The sequence below is a fragment of the Scardinius erythrophthalmus genome (assembly GCF_964197995.2).
Source record: "Scardinius erythrophthalmus genome assembly, chromosome: 20".
Taxonomy (NCBI): Eukaryota; Metazoa; Chordata; class Actinopteri; order Cypriniformes; family Leuciscidae; genus Scardinius; species Scardinius erythrophthalmus.
This window is the reverse complement of record NC_138240.1, coordinates 33456769-33481195: the sequence shown is the minus strand read 5'-3', so window position 1 is coordinate 33481195 and position 24427 is coordinate 33456769. Positions and strand designations below refer to the sequence as shown.

The 24427-nt window shown below is 37.7% G+C and overlaps 1 protein-coding gene across 1 annotated transcript in view; it reads left to right on the top strand.

The window, feature by feature from the left end:
• Positions 1 to 24427, top strand: part of fgfr1a (fibroblast growth factor receptor 1a) — a 44574-nt gene that overhangs the window by 8027 nt on the left and 12120 nt on the right. The window contains exons 2-8 of the mRNA XM_081348665.1: positions 1399 to 1583; positions 11973 to 12230; positions 12329 to 12412; positions 12874 to 13046; positions 15611 to 15734; positions 18034 to 18224; positions 21652 to 21796. Of these exons, the coding sequence (XP_081204791.1) occupies positions 1478 to 1583; positions 11973 to 12230; positions 12329 to 12412; positions 12874 to 13046; positions 15611 to 15734; positions 18034 to 18224; positions 21652 to 21796 (1081 nt within the window). The 5' untranslated portion in view covers positions 1399 to 1477. The remainder of the gene's footprint in view (positions 1 to 1398; positions 1584 to 11972; positions 12231 to 12328; positions 12413 to 12873; positions 13047 to 15610; positions 15735 to 18033; positions 18225 to 21651; positions 21797 to 24427) is intronic.

Genomic DNA, 24427 nt, shown 5'->3' with positions numbered 1-24427 from the left:
ATTAGACTTATCCGAAGAGGAACACTGGCAGCTGAACTTGAACTTTAGTCAGGCGACGATTTTACGATTATGCTCATCAGTGGTTGTATATCAAGCAGGGACACTTTGTGTCCATTATATTTTGTGATTTCACCAGAATGAATAGATAGGCGTCGTCTAGGGCTTAAAGGGATACTCCACTTTAAAATGAAAATTCTGTCATCATATTTGAATTTGAATTTATTGAAGGATAGCCTCTTGAGATGCAACATCTCATTTTCAAGAGGGTCCTATAAACACAAATACAGAATACAAAACAAACCATAAACAAAAAATAATAATAAATAACAACATTACAAAAACACATAAATTCATTCAGACACAACACATTCATACACAGATTCTCTCCCTAACATACACCTACATCCACCTACCTATCCCACTCACCAATATATATATATACTCACCCTCATGTTGTTTCAAACCTGTATGAATTTCTTTCTTCTGCTGAACAGGAAGGAAGATATTTAGAATAATATCAGTAACCAGACAGTTTCTGGTCTCATTGACTTCCATAGGCTAGTAGGAAAAAAAATACTATGGAAGTAAATGAGAAAAGAAACTGTCTGGTTACTGATATTATTCTAAATATCTTCCTTTCTGTTCAGCAGAAGAAAGAAATTCATAAAGAATTGAAACAACATGAGGGTGAGTATATGATGACATAATTTTCATTTTAAAGTGGAGTATCCCTTTAAATCAAACTTCATTCACGCACATATGAAACCCTTGCATACACATAAGCCTACTAAGTAGTCATACATGTATACTGCTGAATGCTCAAACTAATATGAAATGCTCAACATCACATCTAAAGTCGCTCACGCACAAACACGCAAACTCTACACACACGAGACGCGCGGAACTCTCCGCGCATACTCATCTGAGACGCGAGCACACACACACACACACACACACACACACAAACTCTCCGCGCACATAATCATATAGACGGCGCCTCATAAATAGATCGATCTCCGCAACGAAGCGCGCGTCCGAGTGACAGTGCGGTGTCCCACAAGAGAAAACACTGTATCCGCGCCACTGATCGCAGCGGCAACGAGCACTTTGATCACTTGATTTAAAAAACGCATTTCAGCGCTAGATCGCCTCTTATTTAACAAACGAACTAAATTAATGCTCGCTCTGCTGGTTTACTGGAGATGTTTTATTATTGGATCATTCGTGCCGCGAGATGTTTTATAGGGGGCGGTAAAAAACGTCAGGCACCGAAATCAGGCACCGAAAGTTTCGTTCTTATTCGGTCTGGTTACTACCGTTTACGTCGGAACCGGTTCCCTATTGGAACCGGGTCTCGGTACCCAACCCTACTCATGTTCTTAATTGTTTCGCTTTCAGGTTTTCTTCACCTCACACGCAGTGCGGATGTCCTAGCTGTTTTAATGGAGAGCTGGGCTTCAGATGTAGAGAACCCTTGATGATGATGATGATGATGACGATGATGAAGACCATGCTGCTGCTGATCTCAATGCTCCTAACTCAGGCTCTTCAGTCCCATTGCAGACCAGCCACCCAAGAAGAGAGTAAGTGGTTTTTTTTTTGTAGTCCTCTTGTTGTATCTCAGTTGAAGACGTGTTAACAATAAACCATGTCTCAGACACTTTGCAATTAAGCTCTCTGAAATAGTTTTTAAATTGGCCATATCCTACGTGTTTATGGCAGCTTTTTTCTATTTTAATTTTTTTCTCCCACTTTAATGTTGCTTAAGCTCTCTTTCAACAAAAACAGGTGTGATTGTTTTCCACCCTCTGTCTGGGCCTGAATTAAACAGGCTGTTTTTGTTTTCTTTTGCAATAGTACCATTAAGATGTGTTCATATAAAAGAACGTCATTACGATATCTCAGTGGCCTATTTTTAAGCGTATATTCAGGAAACTATGCCTACATAGTACATCAAACATCTATCTTCGTCATGTTGTTGTTATTATTCTTATTCTGAAGAGCAAGTAAAATACTGTTTTCCACAATTTGTCCTCATTAAAATGAGCTAGACTTTGATATCTGTCAATATTGTACAACATGATTGTATAGCTATGCCGTATCACTATATGCACTTTCACAAACCATATTCATGTCTGCAATTTGGTGTATGTCAGTCGTATGCCGTGGGGGAAAGCTGTGGAAGTTTACAATTGGATGCCATTTGTTCTCCATTTCCACCTCATATCCAAAATAGCCATTTAAAACCCTAACGACTTTCAAGCGCTCAAGTCATAGACGGAGAGTGAAAAAGGCAAACGGGTTAAAAAAAAAACACACAAAAAAACAGCAGCTGAAATAAAACCCTGAAAAATGTGTCCTTTGGCATCATTCCAGCGGAGCGAGTGCCTGTGGCTCTCACAGGCCCGAACGTGCTTCCTTACCGTCATCCCCGTCTTTTGGGTTTCGGAAATACAGTGTTCCCGGGAGACTTCTGAATGCCTTGCGTTGCATTATAAAATGAGCGGTCACTTCTGCTCTGGCCGACTGTGAAGGCTTTAAATAAACGTGGACCCCAGAGCTGGAGGTGTGAAATAGCTGCCATCTGTATCCTCCGGCTATGCAGAGATACCTCTTCCCCCTCTCTCTCTCTCTCTCTCTCTCTCTCTCCCTCTCCGTTGTCTCATCATCCTCCTTTTGTAATGAAAAGGTGTTTGTTGTAAAGGGGAAGAGTTGACTACCTGAGACGCTATAAATTACTGCTTTTAAAAGAAGACACAGAAAGTACTCCGCCCTGTGGAGCGGTTCCACAGTGGAGATCATGTTTCTGGGAAAATGAAGCACGTTTGAGTGCAGAGCTGTGAAGCGTAGCCCTGTGGGTACTGTAGTGCTGTTCAAGAAAACTTGCATTGCACGAAAAAGTCCGCCTGTGGTGAAAATCCAGCTTTCAATGTTGTTTATATGTTTATGTGGTGGTTTTAATGTGCATTAAGACAAACCATGTGTAAATTCATAAGTCAACACCATTGCTGAGTATATTCTCCTTAAAACTGCAGTGAACCGAAAACACGGTTCAACGTGTGATCGTCAACAAGTGGTTCTCTGAGCTGCTGTCTGTGTTGCCAGATTGGAAATGTCCAATTATCATACCAGAATCTCAAAATTATCGTATTTTGAAGAAAAATATTGTACAGAATACAGCTATTTATCAAGACCAAACTTGCGCGACTTGCAAATTACTTTATTGCTAAACTATCAACCTCAGCTTGGAAACAACTAAGTGCAGCGGCAGGAACGTTAACTTGTGCTCGTGAGAGAGTCATTCTCCACGATGATTGGCCGAGAAGACGTAATGTGAGATGAGAGACATTCGTAACACCACGTACACGTTCTCCTCACAATCATGGCGGTAGATGTACACAGCTAGATAAATGAGTATAGAAGCCCTATGATTACAACGACCATCATTTGTCACAAAAATTCTGAAATTATCGTACATTATGGGATTTTTTTTCATTGTATAAATACGATAATTATCGTACGACTGGCTGGTGTGAGTGGAGGCGTGGCTAATTTGCATATTCATAGAACCGCGTATACTAAATGAAGCAAGGATGTAGATTTACATTCAAGCTATTTTAAGGCATGAATAATTTTTTTCAAGGAAATTGTTTTTAAATATGTCATTTTGGTGATCAAAGATGAGTTTTAAGGGATAAAATGATTGACTACAGGGAGACTTTAAACAATATTTCAAGTTAGTGCGGATCTAACACCCTAGATGCTCAAATTGGTGGTTCGCAACAATACGTTGTTGTTATTTTTTATCCCCATGCATCCGACTATTTTGATAATATATTTTATTTTTTGCCATTTGTTTGAACACTTCCCTAAGAGACTTTATTGTGACTATAATGAAGGGAGGAAGACCCTTGATGAATTACCTTTTACCCACTTAATGCTTGACAGCCAAATGGCCGAGCGTGTTGATACCCTGTAAGCATTTCCTCTACTCCTCCTCTCCCTTCTTCCTCCTGTCAGGACAGAGAGCACTTTTCCTTCTCTCCCCTCAGGCCTCCTGTGGCGTAAATGATAGTTTCAGCTGTTGATGAGTGACTGACACTCCAGCATTTGGTTACATTTGTTTTTTTCCCCCTAGGTGGGAATACAACCTGCACAAATAACAGACTTCCTTAAGTAGCATTTTAACTTTAAACCCTTTTAAATGTTTTGGGATCGGAAGACACTTTCAAAAGCCCAAGGCATATTTAATTGAAAGCAGGAAAAATTCTAGCAAATCATAACCTAGGTATTTATATTTAACATTTAATATTTTTTTATTTTTCCTTTGTCTTATTTGATACTTTATGCCTTTTATATAATTAATATTTAACTATCTATTGTTAATGATTATAAACTGTTAGTGTTATTTTAGTATTTATGTAATACGTAGTATTTATAATTCTTAAAATGAGCTTTTATTTTTAGATTTTAAGTTACATTTCAGTCTTTGTAATTTTGTTATGAGGTTTCGTTATTATAATCATCATGGTCATTTCATATTTCTATTTAGCTATTTAGTGTATTTGTATTTTAGTTCTAGTAATTTTAGTACTTCAAATTCAGCTTATTTTATTTTGGTTAGTTGAATTAGTTAGTTTACCTTTAATATTTCAGATTTATTTTACTGCATCTTCATTTCAATTAACAAAAACTGTTTTTAATACTTTAAGATTAGTTAAACAAGACTTAAGCTCATTATTTTTGTTGTTTTGGTTGGCGACTACTAGTCTCCGGCTATGACTCCTCTCTACATTTGTAAAACTTGCTCTGGTCGCAGATACTACAATAGATGTAAAATTAATTTCCTACTTCAAACCTTTATCAATGAACCAGTTTTGAATCAGTATATTGAAAAACACAATTTACTGATTTGCTTGTCACTCAATAGTATTCCCAATATTCCCATTAAATTACTTAAAGGATATAGAAACATACTGTTAATATGTGCGTTTCCATCTATCTAATTCCTGTTGTTCATGATTAATGTCCATTGATGCTCTTTAATGTATGCCACTTTTCTTATCCTTGCCACATCATTCTCTCATTCTCAGTCTTCCTTTCTGTAAAACACGCTGACCATCTAAAAGGAGATGAATAAATACTTTGGGGGAAACAATGGCTGTGATTCAGCAGGGCACGCTGATCTCATTCCTACCCCTGCGTGTACATGAGCACATTTACGTGTAGGCAAGCAGTGATTATGTTTGTACAACCGTGGCCATTGTGAACAAATGCCATTAGCATCCAAGTCCTGATGTGGGCTTTAATTGACGCAGGCTAGCATAAGGCAGGTTAATGGTAGGGGAGGTGTGTGTGTGTGTGTGTATTCTTCTGTCACACTGTGCCCACACCTTCGTTAATCACAAGTAATGGACTGATAGTCAGAGGAATAATCAAATTTGGTCACTTACTAGTCACATTCCACTTTCTTTGTGTGGTATTCTTTGTGACTGTGCACATTTCAATCTGTTATTGAGACTAAACCTCCTATATATACGGTGTATATATACAGGGCCTAAAACAATTTTTTTGCCACACCTGTGAATGGCCGGTGACTTCAGAAAATTTACCAGCCGTGACACAAAAACAGGCAGTTATGACACCAACATTATAGATACCAGTGAAAATTCACATTCCTCTATACCAGTTTGATTCCACAGCACAAACTTCTAGCTTAATATACATTTAATAGCCTACATTTTTAAAGACAAGTAAACAGTCAGTTTACTTAACTTGACATAAATACAATACATACCAATGAAATAAACAGTGCTCTTCGGCTACTAAATTTGAATAAAGTAGGCTAATCAAATAAATAACACTGCATAGTCTTCATATCCTTTTTAAAGTTCAAGAGCAGTGAGTGTTTTTTTTTCTTCTTTGTCCTCTGTTGTTTGGTTAACATTAAAAATGCAGACACTAGCAGGATTATTAGGATACTGTCACTTTAAGAGCGAATGCACGCACACATCGTGCGTTTTGTGTTTGCGTTCATTAAAGACATAACCGACTATGTTTACTAGGATACTCGCCGAGAGTAGAGTTTTGAGTGAATTTGTCCATTGAAGCACAGGAAGGCATGAAAGAGAGCTGAACTTCACACGCTCTCGGAGAGGCGCTGCTTTTAGATGTTAAACTTCCCACACAGCGCGTCAGTAACAAATTCCCTTTCGCGTGTTCCAGCACTTGAATATTTACATTGGAAAGGCTGACATTTTTGTGATGAAGCACTGTAAAGAGAGTCTTCACATTTGTAACTGTTATCAAAACATTGCATTTGTTTGAATTAAAAAAAATTGTTACTGGCCAATGGGCGACTGACGCTGTTTCATACACTCGCCAATGCCGATTTTTACTTTTACTATATATATACATATATATATATATATATATATATATATATATATATATATATATATATATATATATATATATATATATATATATATATATATATATACACACACACACACACACACACACACAGTAGTCAACATTCGAAGTGGATCAAAACCTTTCATCAAAGTTATACATGAATTGAATGAATGAATGAACAATATCTGTTCTTGTCTTAGGACAACTTTGATGAACTTTTTCTTCAAATGTATATGAAATGTAAATGACTACTGTATATATAATCACCTGCCGATCAGATCTGAGATAAAGGGTTGGTCTTTTTCTGGCCTTTTTTGCAGTTGCTCTGGCTCTAGCTTCCTACTTCCATCTTTTCCTCTTCTCTACTTGACCATCGTTCTGTCATGAAAGGAAATCCCTGTGGTCATTCTCTTCATGTATTGCTTCCTCTCTTGTATCCTGAAAGGCCTCTCTGCCATATCAGTCTCACTCGCTCACCTCTCATTTTGTCCTTCGCCCAAAAAAAAAAAAAAATCCCTTTCATGATTTAACATAATTAACATGATTTTCAGGCATGTCAATCATTTTTTCCTAATGGATTGCAGCAGGAAAGAAAAAATGCAATGGCTATTCCAGCTGGGTTGCTTTTCCAAAAATGTGGACTTAAATCCAACCTAATCTGGTCAGAGAATCTGGAAGATTAACAGTCTTGAGATTTCATGGGGAGTGACTCGGCTTGCCAGGGTGCATATTTTAAAGTTAGTGGAGTTAGACGTAGGGCTGTTTAATTAATCATAATACAAACAAGACCGTTATAAGGTGACTGCTAAATGTGCAGTCACGTTGTGTGCACACTTACACAAAGAGCTATTCTTCATTCCAGTGTGTGTTTCACTTTAAAACACAGCTCTGTCATATTCTGTGATTATGAAGAGCGCAAGTTAAATACAGACTGAACGGGACACCACTGTGTGGGCCTGATGATACGCAAACTACATTTCTTGGCTGGAGAAAGTTTTTTTTCTGTAATGTTTTTTTCTTCTAGGTGCTTTGGTTACTCATTTGGTTATTTAGTGTCCTTTAGGAGTCTCCAAGTTTCCTCTTTTGGAAAGACCTCTAAATTTACCTGGGGAAAAAAGGCTTGCAAAATTTCGTTTTTTGAGAATCGTCAATCTGGTGGTTTACTTTGCTGGATATAGCAAATGATAGCAAAAAAAAAAAGAAAAAAGAATGCGTTAAACAAGATAAACTGTATATGCTTATTTTCACGATACGCGTGCGATTAATCACGTTTTTTTTTTTTTTATGTTATCCAAGTCGAAATTTTTCATCTATTGACAGACCTAATATACATAAACCTTTTTAAAATATTCATAAAAAAAAAATTAAAAAAAGATTTCAATAGATATAACTCTTTGGCTTTCATTTTTTATTTCCTATTTTTTTAAACAACCTCTACACCAAATTTGTTTCCCCATCATAAGTTTTTTTTTTTTCTTCAATTTAATGCTCTTATTTCCAGTGTAGTGGTTGTGCCAGACGACATCTGGACTGTATAGCTCGCACACCGGTGCATGTCCTCAGCTTGTATTGCATGGAGTTCTGTGCTTTGAAGTGACTGATGGCTTGGTAACATGCCACTATTTAATATCCTGGAAAGGAAGCATGTCGATTAATGACTATAAATCATAAAGCAGCTGTATAGTTTTCTCCCTGTGTGATTATTGCGGAATACTCACTTGATACCTCACAGTAAACAGCTTCTCTGGTGACTGGTGCAAAATGTTTTCGGCATCTGTTCTGCTCAATTCAAAATGCCAAGAGGAAATTGGAACCTCATTGTCATGAACTTATGGTCAGTTGTGTATCTGTAATATGAATTCATCAATTATAATGTGAAATATTTCTGGCTCACTGACACTGAGGTCAAGTGCTTATTTAGGGTTGAAGTTAGTTTCTTTGAATGCTGTCATATTGGTTGAAAATATAAAGGTTGAAACTGGTCTCTATTTTTCGTAAATGTCAGGTTGGGAACCAGTTAAAAAGTAAAAAAAAAAAAAAAAAAAAAATCAGAATGTGCACTTGCGTGTACTTACCAAAGAAAGTACTGGTAATTTAATAGGTTAGGTTTAGGGTTAGTACCTAGTTATTACCCAGTTATTGAAATTATTATAATAAGTACATAGTATGTCCATGTGCGACAGGACTGTAAAATATAGTGCTACCAATAAAATTAATAAAAATGCATTAATTATAGTATTGTTTAAAACAATGGTTGGACTATGTGCAAAAATGTGACTATTTACCCCATATTATGCCTGCTGTTGGGGCATGTTGTCACAAAAGGCCAATTAAAATATTTTTCCCAAAGCAATGTGGGTGCAAATGTATAATAGCTTTTTGCTATTCCAGGTATATAATTAACTTTTAAAAGCAATCCAACCTTGAAAAGTGTTTACTTATTTAAACTGTGGTTACTCGCCCTCATTTTAAGCTTCTATTTGTGTCTAAATTAGACTAGACTAGCTCATCTTCTTGTCTCTTCCTTCATTCTTTTCTGCTGTGTTTTGGTGGGGAAAGTTGATCCCTCCCTGGCCCCCTGTTCCTGTCAGGATTAAGAGCCTGTTAGACACATGCGAAGCAGGAAATACCTTAACTAGACCCTACTGAGGTCACCATGGATACCATCCCAAAAACCTGCTGCTACAGGCCTCTCGCTCGCTCTCCTTTATTAGCAGAGTTAATGGTGGTGATGGGCGGAGTTACCACAGCAGAACTAGTCAAGAGGAAACCTGGGTTACGTTTACTATTAAAAACGTGTCGGGGAAAAAAGCATACCAGTTTCTCCAAAGTGGTTTCTTTTCATGAAATGTGCGCTGAATACTTTTTCACAACCGCACACCTTTGGCAGACTTTTCAGAAGAAATTCTTTTGTTTTCTCTTACTTATACTTTGCAATTACTTTTTACCAAAAGTGGCTCAATGGGATGTAGGCCACTCATTGTTTCTTTAGATTTACTCACATTTCAAAACAATAGTGTAAATGTCGTCTTCTGCAAGGTGGCAGGATTTCATGGAAATTTGACCTTTTTTTGAACAATCATCAAGTCCTGGTGCATCTTTTACAGGAAACCAGTTGGTGTAATTCAAATCCCTCAGCGCAAGTCAAATGCATTATTGAACAGAAATTAATCCAATTAGCATTAGAATGCAAAGCAGTCACCATTTGTTTTGTAAATGTGAAAATCTCACCTCATCTTACCGTTAGTATAGAGTCCCAATTAGCATATGTTGTCAGAATGTGCTCTTAGACAACATTAGTCTATTCTTTTAAAGAGGAACCCCAACAGGGATAATCCCCTAGTGCTCTGCTCCACAAGAAGCACTTCCCCTTTAAGAGTGCACAGCCAATAGCTTGAAAGGTGCAGATGAATGAATGACATGTTGATGGACAATGAATCTGCGTAATTATATTTAGTCCCCCCCCCCCCCCCCCCCCGCCACTGGTCGCCTGGAGCAACGGGTCGTCTCAGGTGGCGGTATCCGAGGCAATGCCCCCGACCTTGCATCCCATAATCAAATTTGAGCTCTATCTCAGAATTGGCCTGACAATTGGCCCTTGACTAATTCCAACTCAGATTTGATTTAGCAGTGACTGAGCCGGTATCTTTGATAGACGTTAGAAGGTGTTTCTGCTCATCTATAGGATGCCAATTGCAACAATGTTCAAGGGTTTGACACGCACAAATCTTTTTAAGAAAGAAGTTTCTTTAGATAAATTCTGAGACATTCATTAACATTCATAAAGTCCCCTTGTAGTCAATAATCTTATCCCTCAAAACTCATCTTTGATCACCAAGCAATAATGTTAACTTATGAATTTCCACATGGTTAGTCTTAAAGCATATTAAAAACATCACATAGACATATAAACAACATTAAAAGCTTGATTTTTCACCACAGGGGGACTTTAAGTTCTCAAATGTTTTCTTAACTTTTTCCTCGCCATTGACGGAAAAGACTGCTTTCCTTGTTTTCACTGTTATAAGCTAGGGGGCGTTATTACACATCTTCTGAAAAAGTAAAAGACATGAAAAAGAAGCAGAAACAAGAGATATCATTTGTTAGCAGATGCATATGTAAAATAATGCAATCATCAACATTAAACAGCTTATAAATCAGAACTGCCTAATGTTACTCAATGAAATGCCGACCCAGGATGAGCTTTAGGACTGTGAAGCTTTAGGGGTGTTGATGGACTCGATCTACTCCATCTGTGATTTGATCATCGATCTGAATCTGATCTGGATGTAGTCTGTGACAAAAACGCATTTTTTGCTCAATGTTGTTGTTTTTTCCGAACCAATAGCGAAACAATAGCGATTGTCGAGTTCACGCGCATAGGTTTAGTACCTATGATCACGCGCGTGAACTCAATAATCGACTACTGTGGACTTCGACCGAAAACAGGATGTAAATACAGGTATGTGCGCTGGCTGAATAAACATCATTTTTATTAATATCTTTCACATCTACTGCAGTCAGATTCACCCGTGTTCACTCTGAAGGAATCACTCACATAGCTGTGCACTTGTAATGACACATCAAGGATGTTAAGAGGCTAAATGCAGGTTTAAAACTTGCCCCATTGAAGTCAACAGGGTGCAAATTTTAAAAAGAGGATAATACGATGTAGGCAACACCGATTTTTGTCGTTGTTCTCTGTACTGACAGCACTCCAAATTTACAAAAAAAGAGCTCAATGTTCAAATTGACCGGAGTTCCCCTTTTTATTATTAGGGATGCAACTGATCGCAGTTGATCCGTGATCTGTACGGACCAGCTGCCCCATGGTTTGGCTAGCATGTGATTCGCAGATTAATTGATAAGTTTAAGTTAACCATCATAGAGTGAAAGTTTATAATTGAGACGTGTTTTGTCTTCCCAATTTACATATTCAAGCGATTTTAAATGCGAAAGAGGCGACGAAAATTGGGACTTGCGCTCGAACAGAGAGAGAGGGGCGAGTTTGTGACAGCGTTCAAACACCGAATTTATTCCTCTTTCGCATTTTCTTGCGTTTGAATGGACACACACACACACACAAAATTATGTCAAAATATTGCATCCATTTGCACTCCATCTTTCTAGAAAAATCCCTATTTGACTTGTTTTTGTTGGGGTTTTTTTTTCTTCAGAATTTCAAATTCAGCAAAAAGTCACGTTACTCATTATGGCCGATCATTGTTCACATTATCAATCATTGGTGTCACTTCAAAAGTACTCGTGCACATCCCTAGTAATAGTGATGCATATTATGTGTGGCTAGTTTTGTGTTGTAATGCTTAATATTTGAAACAACCCAACATCTTACCTTTTGTAGATTTAAGACGTTGGAGTTAGATTTAACTAAGTTGGAGGTCATCCTAATGGTCGCCAGTTTGGTGGTTTTACCTAATGGTTGGATTGGAACTTTAGAATTCGATATGATGATTTTTTTTAAGTACATTGTTTTCAAGAATTTGAATTATATTACAACCTAACATAACTCATTATTTTTTTCATCTTGTTCTTAGTGGAACCCCTGGTTGATCCTACGCCATACACTCTGTATCCGGGGGACAAACTGGAGCTAAACTGTAAAGGTAAAGAGGAGACACAGGAAGTGACCTGGACTAAGGACCATTTTCCATTGGTTGACGGAGAGCACACGCGTCTGCGCAGCGACCAGATGGAGATCGAAACAGTGGAGCCGGCCGACTCTGGTCTGTATGCTTGCTTTGCTCAGGGACCCAACAGCAACCATACAGATTACTTCAATGTCAACGTTACAGGTGAGAAACCAATTTAATTCAAAATTGCTGATAGGTTGACATTTGTATTGTTCACAAACACAGCAAAAACATAACCTGATTTTCTGTTCTTTGGTCAGATGGATTGATATCCTCAGAAGATGATGATGAAGATGAGTCTTCCTCAGAGGAGGCCAAGCTATCAAATGACCAGAAGCTGCTTCGTGAGTCACCGTTGCTGTCTTAGTCAAACTCTCTGTGCTTGAAACTCTGACTCAAAGATATGCAAATGTCAATGCGAATCAATATTGTTAGGATTGTCCTTCAAAGCAGGAATTATAACAGGAAATAGTGCACATTTTTGTTTTATAAACCACAGCCGTCTTATGGAATGTGCCGAGCTTTAGTTTATTAGACTGTAAGTCTTCATGTCTTTTGATGGATTAGTCTTTGAGTCCCAAGGGCACTATCAAGCCAGTCAAAAGGAGCGAAACCATCCACCAACACCCAAATCTTGCACACTTTGATCTGAGGTCACCTTAGTACAATCACTCTCCTGGAACGTGCTCGTATCGTTGCTTTGGATTAGTGTTCTACGATGGTCATCCTCCTGATACTGTTCACATTGTAGTTTCATAGCAATTTTCTCAGTCTTATTTTTTTGTACTTTCTATCGGTTCCTCAGCAATGGCTCCTGTTTGGGCTCACCCTGATAAGATGGAGAAGAAGCTCCACGCGGTTCCCGCCAGCAAAACTGTCAAGTTCCGTTGCCAGGCCAACGGTAACCCTACACCAACTCTCAAGTGGCTCAAGAACGGCAAAGAGTTTAAGAGAGACCAGCGAATAGGAGGCTTCAAGGTGACACAACATCCCAATTCTATCTCAGAGATGCTTTCCATGTCTTAATCTTAAAGTCCCCCTGTAGTGAAAATCAAGCTTTTAATGTTGTTTATATGTCTATGTGTTGTTTTTAATATGCTTTAAGACAAACCATGTGTAAATTCATAAGTCAAAAATTCATAAATTCAATACTCATTTCTGAGTATTTTCGCCTTAAAACTGCAGTGTTCCAAAGACAGTCTCAAAAACACAGTTTGAAATCGCTGGTTTTTCTGACGTCACAAACTGGTTCCCAGCTGCTGTGATTTGGAGGTTAAAAGGGCACCTCCTCCTCAACAGATTTGTCTTCCAGACACCTCACTGTTGCATGACAGAGGTTGAATAACCGTGCCTGGAGGCAGACATTGGAGCCGTGGGTTTCTGGTGGAGGCGACCTACTATTGCTTGGCTCATTATTTTACATAACTGTGCTCAGACAGATGAGAATAAACTCCAGGATAAACCAGCTCTGTCCTTGTACTCATTTAACCATGTTGATCAGGAATGTCAACAAACCCAAAGTAACGTTTAGATTGATTTCTTAGCAACGCGTCATTAGGAGAACTGCTTTGAGTGAGATTTGGCCACAGCTCACTTGTTAGAAAATCAAAATGTGAATCAGTAGATAATGACAGGTTATTTTAATTTGTGGGTTTAAATATTTCTCTAAAAAAAATACTACAGATCAAAAAAAAAAAAAAATGTATTCCATTCCTCTCCCTTCTACATGACATTATAGTGGTGTTCTCCGCAGTTCTCTGCTCGTGTCATTGTGGACCTGTGTTTCTCATCAAGGTGTTTTCCAGCTGGGAGATATTAGTCCTCTTCCTCTCCCTCACCGCATACACACTTTACCATCTGGAGTGTGTTTGAGGCCACTGCAATGCATACACACATGCACGCACACACAGTAACATGTGCATTGACATGGTTTTATACAGACATTTGAGTATACTATAAGAAATATGCTTTCTTTTGTGTGTGTGTGTGTGTGTGTGTGTGTGTGTGTGTGTTTGTGTGTGGAGACAGACTCAGTACCATATCATAGGGATAGTAATGTGTGCATAAATGCATCCAAACGTGTGTTTGAGCTCCAGGAGTGTGAAGGACTTCCGTTGAGGGGCCCTGCTGCAGTTTTTGGTAGTAACCTCCCCCCTGCACTCTTCCCAGTCTCTCGTGGTTTCTTTTGTTTAACAAGAGTCTGGCACAATTGTTCATTTACATTAAGTGTTTGTGAAAAGGAAGTCAGACAGACTGTGAGTGTAGCAGCTCACATCTGGGGTTCTGTAGGCCTATAAGCTCTTATTAATTTTGCCCAACCTAAAGCTCATTTCATCAAGCTGTTACTGCAGAGAACACATGCTCTGTTTGCTGGATTTTTATAGGTTTAGTTCACCCTAAAATAATTTGCTCACCTTTATGTCATTCCAAACCTGTAATGACATTCATATTTCAATGTAGAACACAAAATGAGAGGACAAAATATCAATATTTAGTACCGTAACATTAGAATTGTGTACTTCTTTGTGTCAAACAGACAAATAGTACATAATTCACAAATAACAAAAATGTTGTCAATCTCTGCCATATGCTGATACAATATAATATATACAAAATACAAAAAAAAAATGTATTTATTAAAATCGCCACTGTGGAGGTCCATGTTGCTTACCAGATGTATGTTGTTTAATAGACTGAAGTTTGATGTTTGCTGGCGGTTTATAGAGCTCTTGGCTTGAGAAGAGCTCTGTGTCCGTGGACAGGGATCGGCCCGTTTCCCACTCTCCGCCATGGAACAAGCTGTTCTCCACGGCTCTGTTCTTGTGCCTGACTGATGTTAAACTGACCTGACGGGGATTTGCTGCCAGCTCGCTCTGTTAAACTTCCTCAGCCTTTCATAGAAATGATCTTAAAAGACAAGCAGCCCTCTAATGCATTTAGCAGTTTTCTGCTTTTAGATGTTGAGCTGCAAGAAGATTTTGTCTATAGAAGTCTTTAATTTAAGACTTTTGGATCAGATTCACTTCTGTGCCTCCGTACAAGCAATTTTGCAAAGGCAGGGCTGTTTACATTGAATGAAAATGGCAGTATTTTCTTAGCAAAGTGTAAATTAAATTAGTTAGATACTATTATTATATTTATTAAATAAATGCCACCTTATTGGGACAATAAAGCCCTCCCTATCCCCTAACCCTAAACACTTTATTATTAATGGTTAGGCACTTTTCACATATTTTCTTCATATTTATTGACAATAAAAGCCTTTTCAATCTGATATGCAGTTGGAAAAGGGAGAAGAACGAGTTCGGCAAAAGGCGGATTCGAACTACGCTAGTACTGATAACAGGCCACAGGCGTTTTTTGTAATTTTGTCTGTCCCAACCAGACATTGGTGGGTGGAGTTAGTGTAAATAGCCTCTGCACTTAGTGTAAACCGACACTATTTTTCTAAATAGATCATACATTATGTGGTAAATTTGATTGCATTTAGGCGCACACAGAATCTGTACACTTTTTTTTTATATTTTTCTTTTACTGCACAGGTTCGGGAGCACATGTGGACCATCATAATGGAGTCGGTGGTACCGTCAGACAAAGGCAACTACACCTGCCAGGTGGAAAACAAATACGGCAGCATCAATCACACCTACCAGCTGGACGTAGTCGGTCAGTCTTGTTTCTTGTCTTCCCTCTACATTTTAAAAGTTAGGTCGATGTAAATGTCCTCTTCACCCAAGCCCAACTTTTTTGTTATTCTTTGGTTGTGGGCAAATTTGTGTTGATCTTCCCTTCCCCACCAGCTCAGTTGCAGTGATTTATTGCAAACCCTTTTGATTAAATCGATTTACGTTTTTAGCTAGCACAGGCAAATGATCCCCAAGGGAGGGTCGCTGAAGCACTGCAATGTTTACTTGAGTCAATCAGATGCAAATGGGTGTTGTTCACCATGCAGCTAATGCTTTGGCGCAGCACCACTAATGGTTACCATTACTTCCCTGAAATGAACCGAAGTAACGGCTGGCTTTACATTTTCCGTGCGAGTGTCTGTGTGTACGTGCTCGTCAAGGACAGGCACGTGTACTCTGTTGATGGTGTGTGTTAAATGATCCATTGCAAATACAAAGTGTTTACGTGATGCAGTGGATGAGTTAAGAGTCGTGGTTAGTGGCTCAAGATGAGATCAGTGTATTTGGAATAAAGTAATTCAAACACTGATTGGCTGCCATGGACTTGATGGATGCCTTCATTAAGTAGCAAATAAATCAGTGCTGCTGTGACATCATTTGCACCCTACATACACATTCATGAGAAGACACCATTTGAATTTGTCACACACACACAACACTCACACATCTACGGCATCAAGTCCACTTGAGAAGTTCCTACTTATGAGTTCAGAGGATGTAACTGCGATGTGAGTTCATGTGCGATTTGTATCAAAATAAAATGGACTCGTACGTTTTTCTTTCTCTATTTTTTTATGATTGTTTGTAGATTTATAGACTTGCTGCCTTATGTTCAGAAGGCCTGAGAGATGGGCTGTGGCTTAAAATAACATTTCCACTCATTTCCACCAAATTACAGCAATTATAATGATTTTTTAGTCTGCATGTTAAATTGGCTGCTCCCTGTAGGCTCTGTCTGTGATATTAGCATCTAATGAACACGGGGCTCAACGCTCAACTTTCCCAGTCGTTAACATTTTTACTTGCCCCGCCAAAATTTTCACTGGCCCACCACAAAGAAGTAGTAAATAATTAAAATAAAAAAAAGTTAGGCCTATTTATTGTTTTTGTTGTTTTTTGACCCATAACCTTAATAAATTAAAAAACTGCTAACTCTTATTGCTAACTATATATATATATATATATATATATATATATATATATATATATATATATATATATATATATATATATATATATATATATATATATATATATATATATATATATATATATATATATATATATATGTATGTGTATATATGTATGTATATATATATATATATATATATATATATATATATATATATATATATATATGTGTATATATGTATATATATATATATATAATTGTTAAAGACAAGCAAACGGTCAGCAATAAAATAAGAACAAATAATCAAATTACGAGCAATATCACAAATACAATAGAATGAACATACAAATGAAATAAACACTGCTTTTCATGAAGTCTAACAGTAATTTTCATGTAGAGAAAATGAATAATCAAATGTAAAATGGAATAGTCTTCTCTGTATAAATTAAATATAGAAAATTTACAAAAGTTAAGAGCAGTGAGTGATTCTTTTTATTTGTCCTTGTTGTTTGATTAACATTAAAACAAAGACAGCTGCAGGTTCATTAAGGTTCTGTCACTTTAAGAGCTGCACGGATCCAAGAAGATACTGACACACATGCATTTTATTTCTCAACTGTTTATGTCACTTTAAGATATAACAGACTACATTTACTAGGATACTCACCGAGACTGGCATTTTCCGATGTAATTCTGTGTGAATGTATCCGTTCAAGCGCAAGAAGACGTCAATTCAGCGAGAGCTCCATTTCAGCATTCGCACGCTGTCTGAGAAACGGCTTTCTGGACGCACGCTTCAGATGTGTGTGCTTACAAAACTTCTTACACTATTGAATTTAGATCTCTTTCGTGTCTTCTTGCGCTTGAATATTTAAATTGACAAGTCTTAAAAACAAGTGCAAATGATAAACTTTCATAATGCAGCACTGGCCCGATCGGGCAAGTGTCAGCTGTGTCAACTGTCCCGAGCGACGTTTACGCTGACCCCGGGCCATCGAGCAGTCCTTATTGTCGAGCCCTGTTGAAGATCCCATTTGCCGTTATACAGATTCACATTTGATTTCTTTAAGAGGGGAAAAGAATTTAAAAAAATTGTTAATCAGGCTTATTTCAACCTCACTGACATAAATGTGTGTGTGTGATACAGAGCGTTCACCACACAGGCCGATCCTCCAGGCCGGGTTGCCTGCTAACCGTACCGCAGTGGTGGGGAGTGACGTGGAGTTTGAGTGTAAAGTCTTCAGTGATCCTCAACCACACATCCAGTGGCTGAAGCACATTGAGGTGAACGGCAGCAGAGTCGGCCCTGACGGACTGCCGTACGTTCGAATCTTGAAGGTAAAATCCGTTTCCTCTTACTAGTCAAGCTCTGAATGTTTGGTCAAACACCAAGGTATTTTGTCCATTGGACAAAACTGTCTTTTTGTCTATACTAATAATGTGGTGACGCCTCAAAGTTTATAATATTTCATCAAGAGTCAAATAATTTAACTCTTTCCCTGCCAGTGTGTTTTTTTTTTTTAGTTGCCAGCCAGCGCCAGCTTTTTTGATCATTTTCACAAAACTTTAATGGCCGCTGGAATATTTTGTTGTATGAATATCTGAACATGCAATATATATATATATATATATATATATATATATATATATATATATATATATATATATATATATATATATATATATATATATATTTTTTTTTTTTTTTTTTTTTTTATTTCGCACAAACAAGAACAGAAAAGAATAAAACAAATAGCTATTTAAACAATTCATATGGATTATGCAGGAGAGGTACGAAACCCCCAAGGGCTTATAATGAGACCTCCCCTCTGGTTTTTCCAGTTAATACCACACCAAATTATTATAATAAATAACAACAATCATCACAATAATGGCAGACTATTTAAGACACCACACATATAGAAAATTTTAACAATCACACAAGTGTCTTTTCATTCTTGACTTAAATACTGACAATGATGAGCTGGTTTTAATAAAACCGGGAATAGTATTCCAAAGTGACGGTCCTCTATATTTTAAGAAAAATTGACCAAGAGTTGTATGATAATAGGGAAGATGAACATTCATTGCTTGTCGGGTTGAATATGAATGCACGTCATAGTTAATTAAAAAATATTAAAAGAAAGAACAGAGAAAAAAAAAAAAATATTCTAGCTGTATGCATTATTTCTTTATCAACACTTGTATGTGGGTAAGTTTCATAAAAAAACAACATTTTGAACAAAAAGCTGAGATATTCATGTTGTTGTTGTTTTTTCAAACACTACAACGTGCAAAAGCAATGGTTTTATCGCTTGTTTCTGCTCCTTTTTTGCATGTGTTTTGATCAGGAGGATTCTGTACTCTTTCAGAATTGAATAATTTGTCTAATACTCTAATAATTAGTAATCTAATATTTGTTTTTAATTTAATTTTAGCTATATTTTGGTTTTAGTTCACAATAGCAACACTACCCTACATTTTGTTTAAAATAAAAATTAACAAAAAGTGTTGTTAGAAGCTGACAGTTTAAGTCTATGGAATAAACAAACTAAATTCCTCCAAAAATTACACGGTTATATACTGTGTGTATATATATATATATATATATATATATATATATATATATATATATATATATATATATATATATATATATATATATATATATATATTATGTGTCCCTGTGGTAATTGATGCTGCCACTGATACAGTTTATAGCACTTTAGTTGTAACCTGGAACTTTCCTTTAAATATCAGAAATCAGTCTTGTCTAAAGTTCTTTACTTTTTCTGTTGCTGTTAAAAGTGTGTGTTTTTAACCTTATTACTTCACCTCTATGGATGGAGCACCTCAGCAAATGGAGCAGGACTAACAGCTTTTGGGAAAAAATATGAGCCACATTCTTGGCAGGCTGTCATAATCCATTTCACAAGAGCTGTAATGGCAGGTGTTGTCCTTCAGTGACCGCAGGGATCACAGTGACCTTAATGTTTGACTGTGCTTGACCTCTGACATATGTTTGACCTCCGCAGCACTCTGGGGTCAACAGCTCGAACACACAGGTCTTGACGCTGTACAACGTGACAGAAGAAGAAAGTGGGGAGTATATATGTAAAGTGGCCAATTATATAGGACAAGCCAACCAATCAGCATGGCTCACCGTCGTTAAACACTCGCAAGGTAACGCACGCCCCCTGCTACAGAGACACATCAGTGCAGAAAGAGGCAGATGTAGATGTTAGACGGAGGTAGAGAGACAGCGGTTATCGGGCTCTTAGGTGACCGTAACACATCTTCCCACTTCGTCGTTCTTTTTTGTTTTCTGCGGTGCCCCTTGTGGTGCCGCAAATGACGCCATGGAAAATCCCAGCAGAGCAACTGGAAGTATTTTGGCTTGTGTTTACACTGGACGTTTCCTTCTCTCCATCTCCGTGCAGCACTTTGCCCTCCTAATAAGGGTGTTTTTCATGCCCTCTGAAGATTACTTGCACTTCAAAAGCATTTCAGTGGCACCTTGAGAATGTGCCCGTCTAAATTCCTTCACCTCGCTCGAGGACTTTTTCTTTACCTGCTATTTTTCTCTTCAGTTATTGCTTTGTTTCCATGACTATTAAATTCTGCAGTCTCTCTTTCTTCCTCATAAATACCACTGGCATTTCACAGTTTTTGATGTCACAGCTAAAATTATAATGATATTTAACATGCTCTCCTTTATTTTAAACTCTACATGTAAATATAAGTCTCATAATTAAATGTAAGGCATATAGCCTTGATGTATTTATCAAGTTTAAGTATATACTTGAAAAGCTTAATGAGGTAATTCATCTGTGACTATTGGGTTTCAAACTTTTGGTTGCATACTGCTAATAAATAATGTGTAGTAAACAGCCGCTATAACAGCTTGTGGTTTTATCAAGAATAACAAGGACATTAGTCATTTTACTTATTGTATTAATAATAATTGTAATTAATAATAAATAATTATAATAATTGCAGTTGTAACAATAATTGTTTTAACAAATCGATTCGAGAAATTGTACTAATAACTTGCATGTTTTTTTGTGATTAATCGCGATTAATCATGTTAAGTACGATTAATGTGCGGGCATAAAACCTTAATTGGGAAAGCTGTGCTTTGCGGACTTAGTGTAGCCTTTTAAACAGTCCCCAGCTTTTATTTTTTATCCTTTCCAGCCTACAGGACTCACTGGCCACTTCTGTAGATGGCTAAATGTTCTTAATAGTGCTGTTCAATAGGTATTATAGCATCGCCTGAAGCAAAGTGCCAGTGCCTTTGACATCCTTACTCGCACATATTTCTCACGCATTCTTTGACTAGCCTTTCTAATCTCCGAATCTGAATGCCACTGCTTCCTTTTCTGAATGCGTGCATATGTGAGAGCGATTGTGTTCAGTCTCTGCTGGGTAATGTTCCATGTGGCCCATCTTGTGCATGTGGAGATGGAGGCGGGTGGATGTCACCCTCGTCTTCAGGTGTTGGGTCTGTAGCGGGTGGAGCCGCGTGCTCCGTTCTCCAGCTAACCACCAATCTGCCAGCAGGGTCATCGAAGGATCCACTTCCGATCATGGAGCTGTCCTGCTTTCCTTAAGGACGGTGAAGGGTGTTTCTCCAGCACCCTTCTCTTACTCCATGATGTCAAATCTTTACCGTTCTTCAGCCAAAAACTCTCTCTCTCTCTCTCTCTCATCTGGTGGGTTTTCCTGGAGCTCTCCGGCTTCATCCTGTGGTTCTTTTCTCTAGACGGCAGGCGTCAACACTACGGATAAGGAGATGGAGGTACTGCAGATCAGGAATGTGTCTTTAGAGGATTCTGGAGAGTACACCTGCTTGGCGGGGAACTCTATCGGCCACTCCCATCACTCTGCATGGTTGACTGTCTATAAAGGTATCTGTGGTTCTTGTGGTGCTCTTTTTGGTTGATGTTTCTCCCTGTCTAAAGCCCAAAGTATATTTTGTTGTTTACATGTAGACTAGAGTATGCGTTCTGTGCGCGTGATGCAAATTTATTCGTCAGCATATAGTCAGATTTTTCTAACCGCACATACAATGTAAGTTCAGCTTGAACATGTGCATTGAGGATTTTTGCATTAGTTAGTTTGTCCACAAGGCGGCAACACTGGCCTAGGCCGCTGTTTCACCGCTGACGTGGAACGACAACAAACTAATGGAGATGCAACAATGTTCATACCCGTTCACAGTTTAAACGAGTACAAAGACATTTTTAGAGAAGCACTGAACGAGGATAATAGTTTCTATCGCACATGCTATCAAATGGAGTGTACTTTGAAAGGCTGTATACATACGCCAAGCGTTTGCGTCAAAACTGAAGTATACTTTGGGCTTAACAGCGGCAGTTCACACTGGGGGTTGAATTTTGGTTTCCATAAAAATCTTCTGTTGAAATTGACTTTTATTTTTGAGGTCCAAGAAACCTCAAAATACCACCACCATTTTTCGCACAAAGTGGACATTCACTTTTCATAAATATGACTATTGTGGAGACACTTCTAATGTAGTATAGACAGTTTGACTGTCTAATATAGTGCAGTTATTGAGATTTGGGTGCAATTTGACAAAAATCAATAAAAGAAATAAACCATTTTTGGTATTTTGTAAGAGAATTTTAACGTGAATGCCATCAATATTTCTTTAAGCTATTAAAATAGCCTCAATGTCTCTAAACAGAACATGAGTGTTAAGATATTGTCAGTGCTAGTAAACACTAGCTCTTTAATTTACTTCCATTACAAGCAATACAGTGGTTTTATAGCAAATAACAATTCTTTGTGAACCGCACCATTCTTCAACCCCTGTGTGTCTGCTTTGTGGTTTTGTTATTCATCTGGGTGTTGACTGACACTTGAAATGTCAGTTGAAGCATGTCAAAATGACATGTTTGTTGTCCTTCTTTATAAAAGTGGAATCAAGCCAAGCCAAACCTCCCACTGTCTCTGACCACAATTGAATTTAGAGGTGCACATAAGTATATATTTACTCGAAGACAGGAACATAATTTTAGAAAAATCTTTTACACTAATATTAGTTGAAGGCTCATAATAGTGGCCTTATGTAAGCTGATTAATTGTAGTGGGTCGGCTCATGGGGGCGTCATGTTGAGGTCACATGACCAGCCAAATACTACTCACTTTATCTCGGGAACCCCATGGTGTTTATTCACTTCTGTAATTATTTGTGGTCGACTGCGAAATAAATAATGGCATTGTAAAGAAATTCACTAAATTCACTTTATTTTGCAGTACGTGTTCTTGGTGTATTTACACAAGAAAGTACTGCGTAATACAAAAAGTGAACTACTTAAAATGGGTTAAGTTTAAGTTAAGTTTAGGTTTAGTGTTAAGTTCAGGGTTAGTACCTAGTTATAGTAAGTACATAGGACATGCATGTAAAACAGGAATGTAAAATAAAATGGAGTGGGCGATCTTCCCAAAATTTCATACCACAATCTTATAACAATCAAACGTGATCCACAATCTAAATCACAATCTTCCCAATTTTGAGATGTACTATTGAGAATATCCAGACTGGAACAAGCCTATGGACTTATCTATTTTCACAATTTAAAACACAATATTGCATTAAACAATGTTGTCAAAATAGTCATTAAACCTGGAGTCTAAAACACTGCATAATCTTCACTGTATGAATTAAATTGATTCTTATTTAAACCACTAGTTATTCTGTCAAGAGCAGTGCGTGCTTTAGTCTGTCTTTTGTTTAACATTAATGACAGACAGCAGCAGTTATTTGCATTAGGCTTTAAGACTGAATGCACGGATCTAATATGATGACACGCATCCGATTTCTATTTCTTTCTCAACTGTTTATTCACTTAAAACTGACTGTCTTTATGTAAATACTCACCAATACAGACATTTTGACCTATTTTTGTGTATATTTGACCGTTTAGGCGCACACCTGAAACCACAAGTATACTTTGCTCGTCCGTGTTCTGCTCTCGCAGCGCACACAGAAAGCGTGTGGGGATCAGTCTCTTTAAAAATAAAGCATGTCCCGCAGTAGACTGCAGTTTATGACAGTCACGTTACATGGTTTGATTGATTTGGACGTTAAGTTTAGGCTTTTAAGCACACCGCATGCCTTGTGCATGCGGCACAATGATCATTTTATCTTGATTATCACGTTTTCATAAGTGTTGTAAGCCAAAATCGAAACCAAAACTAAAATTCTATTCATCACACAGCCCTACTGCTGTTTTCCCAAATGCATCACCACGCATGAAAGACACATGATATAATTTGGCTAGTCAGCACTGCCATCTAGTAGGCAGTCATTGCTGTATTGTAACATTATTATGAGAACATAAAAGATCACAATCTCTGCGATTCATTTGAAAAGTAGATCATCACGAACGATTTAAAGCCGTCGGATCGCCCACCCCTACCACAAAGAAAACTATTGATGTTGCACACAGTGTCGCATCCCTGCTACTAGGTATCGGTGTATGTGTAAATACCGACCAGTGCAAAATTACTGA